General features: G+C 44.7%; 1 protein-coding gene across 7 annotated transcripts in view; it reads left to right on the top strand.

The window, feature by feature from the left end:
- Positions 1–4,501, top strand: part of DOCK3 (dedicator of cytokinesis 3) — a 682,827-nt gene that overhangs the window by 571,543 nt on the left and 106,783 nt on the right. For all 7 annotated transcript variants that reach the window (XM_017497238.2, XM_017497162.2, XM_017497072.2 and 4 more), the window contains one exon: positions 988–1,069. In XM_017497238.2, coding sequence (XP_017352727.1) covers positions 988–1,069 — 82 coding nt within the window. The remainder of the gene's footprint in view (positions 1–987; positions 1,070–4,501) is intronic.

Genomic DNA, 4,501 nt, shown 5'->3' with positions numbered 1-4,501 from the left:
CCAGACTGATCTTGAACTCCTGACCTGATGATCCACCCGCCTCAGCCTCCCAAAGTGCTGGGATTACAGGCGTGAGCCACCACACCTGATGAGAAATCACCATCTTCTTATATGGAATTAACATAATTATTGAAAATGTAAATAAAACCCAATGGTGGCAAGTCTATGGTGTCACTGGAACTCTGATACTTTGATGTCACTTTGGAGAGCAAACTGTTCTGTGTGCTTTATATGCCTCATTCTATTAGTATTTATAGTAACTTTGAGATATACTATTCCCCCGTATTTTAATTGAAGAGAACAAGACACAGAGGGATTAAATAACTCGTTCGAGGATACAAAACTAGATATTGATAGGCCCCAGATGTGACCACAGCCTATACTCCTGACCTCTGTGCTCTGTTACCATATAAATGTGTAGACCTTCTGACCCAGTAATCCCATTCCATTCAGATGACTTAGTCCTTAGGAAAGAAAATAGATGGGATAGAGCAGGGGTTGGGACTGCATACTTTTATTCAGAGTCTACTATTAACTATCTGGTGTTGGATGTTCTGAAAACCTAGCAATTTAAGACAAGACAAAAATATACATCCAGTCCGGGTCTTTAGGAAAAGTTTTTTTTTTTTTAGACAAGGTCTGTTTTGTTGCCCAGGCTGCAGTGCAGTGGCGCAATCATGGCTCACTGCAGCCTTTACCTCCTGGACTCAATTGATCTACCTGACTCAGCCTCCTGACTAGCTGGGACTACCAGCACATGCCACCAGTGATTTTAGTTGCTAATTAAAATGTGGCAACTCCTATGGACAAAGAGTGTTGTTTGGTCTCAGGTGACCTGAATGCTCCAAAGCTGTAATGGCCCTACCACTCCTTTCTAGCTCATCAGCAGAATATTATTTCCTATTTGCCTAATTCAGGGCTACAGACATTTCAAGCTGCATTACTTTTGAATTAAAGTGGGGTTTCTGGAACTGTTCTCTTTCCCAGGGAGCTCATCCGCTGTTTGAAGTGGTATATGGACTGTTCAGCAGAACTGATTCGGCAGGACCACATTCAAGAAGCTATGCGGGTAATGTACTAAACTCTCCATGCATAAGAGGCCCACTCCTGCAATTATTTGTGAGTAATCTCAGTGATATAATGTGCAGGACAAATGTAGACATCACAGTACACTGGCCTGCTTTCAGGAACAACTATCTTGATCCACATAATTTCTCTTTCCTTACCTTGATTTTGTCCGAGAAAGCCTTTATTCCTGATAATTTTATCTTGAAGGAGGAAGGGATGATGTGCGCATGGCTCCTGTCCATCCTCCCCTGCCTGATTTTTTACCCATAGTGTCAGTCCTTCCTTCCACTGGCTAAAATATTGTAACTCCTTCTAAGCCAATGTTTGTAACAACATTGATTAAATTAGGATCTTCTAATAATATTATCTTTTTTGGTAGTTACTAAGCATTGATTTTTTGAACTGTTTTAAGCAAAAAGAGCTGAGTGGATGCACTGTAAGTGGATTTGTTTCAAACAAGAGAATCTTAAAATTGTGGCCTTAGGAAGAACCTCTGGTCTTCCATGGTTGTGACCATTGCCAGCATCCCTGCTTGGACAGGTTCCCTGACAAGGCAGCCCTTTGCATTGCTATGTAGCTCCAATTGACAGGGAACTGTTCTCATTGTGAGTTAACTCCACTGTCTGGTAACGTGTTTTCATGGCTACTGCTTCTGCTGTAAGAAAAGCAAAGTAGTTTTGCTTTATTTCTGTCCTCTTTTAATATCATGTCATCTGCACCAAGTACTGGACCTATATTTTTGTATTTTCCACATCGTTAGCATGTGTAACAGAATGTTTTCTCAAGCATTATAAAACTGAAGGAGCAAAATCAAATCATAGATTTGCATTTACTCTGCCTATTCTTTGCACATTCTGTAAAAAAAGTCTGAGGCTACAAGGCTCATTTCTGTCTTCTTTCATACAAATGTCTACTGAGCACTACCATCCGTCCTAGGGGATAAGATGCAGTGATGAATAAGACCAGCCCATCTTCTTGAAGAACACATCTGCAGTGTCCTAAGGGGAGGCAGGCACAAACACAAGTGTAGAGCAGGGTGCTGAGGCAACCCTAGCACCTCTCAGGTGCCTAACACAATATTTGAAGGGATAAAAGTTGAGTTAAATGCAAAAGATTCTATATGAGCCTAAAAAATTATTGCCTAAGCATACTGGAGAAAGCAACACAGAAGTTATTTTCTCCTAAAAATCATTCATTTATTCATTCAGTCAGTCAATGTTGCTTGATACTTACCATGCTTCAGACACTGTACTAACCGCTGGAGATTCAGGAGGGGCCCAAACAAAAATGGCTATGGCTTCACAGTACTTTCATTCAAGTGGGGAAAGACATACAATATATGTAAAACAGATAAATACATGTATTTATCCTAGTTCTAATGTTGCCACCAACATTGGCTTACAAAGTCAATTAAAAAAAAAGAAAAAACTAAAAAAATTTGCTGGCCATGGCAGCTCACACCTATAATCTCAGCACTCTGGGAGGCCAAGGCAGGAAGACCACCTGAGGTCAGGAATTCACGATCATCCTGGCCAACATGGCGAAACCCCATCTCTACTGAAAATACAAAAATTAACCGGGCATGGTGGCATGCGCCTGTAATCCCAGCTGCTCAGGAGGCTGAGGCACAAGAATTGCTTGAACTTGGGAGGCAGAGGTTGCAGTGAACTGAGATGGCGCCACTGCACTCCAGCTTGGGTGACAGAGCAAAACTTCATCTCAGGAAAAACAGCAACAAGGACAGAGACAAGATGGCCATTTAGGAACAGCTCAGGATTGCAGCTCCCACTGAAAGCACAGAGGGTGAGTGGACGCCACATTTCCAGACGGATTTTTATTGCCCACAGACCAGGAGATTCCCAGGCGGAGGAGCCCCACAGGTTGCCAGCGCGACTGTTTTGGCCAGCGCGGCCATTTCGGTCCCCGTGGCTGTTTTGGCCCGTGCAGCTGCTTTGCAGCACCCCAGCACGGCAGTTCTCTGTACAAAATACACTGGTCCGGGTGCCCTTTTAGCTGGCGATTGGAGCCCCTGCAAGGCACAGTCGCCCATTCATCTGGCTAAAAAGGGGTCTGAAACAGGGAGCCAGGCCAGGAGATTCCGGGCAAAAAAAAAAAAAAAAAAGCCCCATGAATCTCAGAGCCGCTGTTTAAGCCAGCGCAGTGAGTTGCCGCAGGGGAAAGCACACAGATCCTGGTGTCTTTTCAACAGGCGACTAGAAGACCTTGGAGAGAGTCAACTGTTCAACTAAAAAACAAAAGGCTCTGAGGCAGGGAGCCAGGTGATCAGGCTCGGCTGGTCCCACCCCACAAAAGAAAAGCAATCAGAAACTCTTTGGATTGAGAGTTTCACAGCAAGCACAGCTGAACCCAGAACAGTCCAGCTCTGTGGGGGAGGGGCGTCGACAATTGCCAAGGCACTCCACCACTACAGAGGTAGTCCGCCATTGCTGAGGCAGCCTGCCATTACAACGAGAGTCCGCCATTACAGAGGCGGGACACCAATGCTGAGACAGTCCTAACTACACCCATATAAACAGGATTGCAGGGAAGTTCACACGACAGCTGGGCGGAGCCCACAGTAGCTCAGCAAAGCCTCTGCAGGCAGACAGTGACTAGGCTGCCTCCTTGCTGCACAGGGCAGCCCTGAAAAAAAGGCAGCAGCACAACGGAAACTCATAAAGCCCTAACTCCCTGGGACAGAGCACCTGGGGGAAAAAAAAGGTGTTTATGAGTTCTGCTGCAGCAGACCTAAACATACCTGCCCAGCAGCCCTGAATGAAAAACGTAGCTCACAACTCAGCACTTGAGCTCATATAAGGGATAGACTGTCTCCTCAAGCAGCTCCCTGACCCCCGTATATCCAAGGAGTCACTTCATAAAGGAGAGATCAGACTGACATTTAGCAGGTGTCCTTCTGGGACAAAGATAGCAGAAAAAGAAACTGGTAGCAACTACTACTGTTCTGCAGCTGCTGCAGGTGATCCCCAGGCAAGCAGGGCCTGGAGTGGACCTCAGCAGACCTACAGCAGAGGGGCCAGACTGTTAGAAGGAAAACTAAGAAACAGAAATAACTTCATTATCAATAAATTGGGCGTCCACTCAGAAACCCAATCTGAAAGTCATCAACTACAAAGTCGACAGGTGGATAAATCCACAAAGATGGGAATAAACCAGCGCAAAAAGGATGAAAACACCCGAAACCAGAACACCTCTCCTACAAGGGATCAGAACTCCTCACCAGCAAGGGAACAAGGCTGGATGGATAATGAGTTTGATGAAATGACAGAATCAGACTTCAGAAGGTGGGTAATAAGGAACTTCCGTGAGCTAAAAGAACATGTTCTAACCCAATGCAAAGAAACTAAGAACCTTGAAAAAAGATTTGATTGAAATGCTAACAAGAATGGACAAATTGGAGAGGAATATAAGTGAA

The sequence above is a fragment of the Cebus imitator genome, unplaced genomic scaffold, assembly GCF_001604975.1.
Source record: "Cebus imitator isolate Cc_AM_T3 unplaced genomic scaffold, Cebus_imitator-1.0 Scaffold0, whole genome shotgun sequence".
Lineage (NCBI taxonomy): Eukaryota > Metazoa > Chordata > Mammalia > Primates > Cebidae > Cebus > Cebus imitator.
This window is presented reverse-complemented; position numbering and strand designations above follow the sequence as displayed.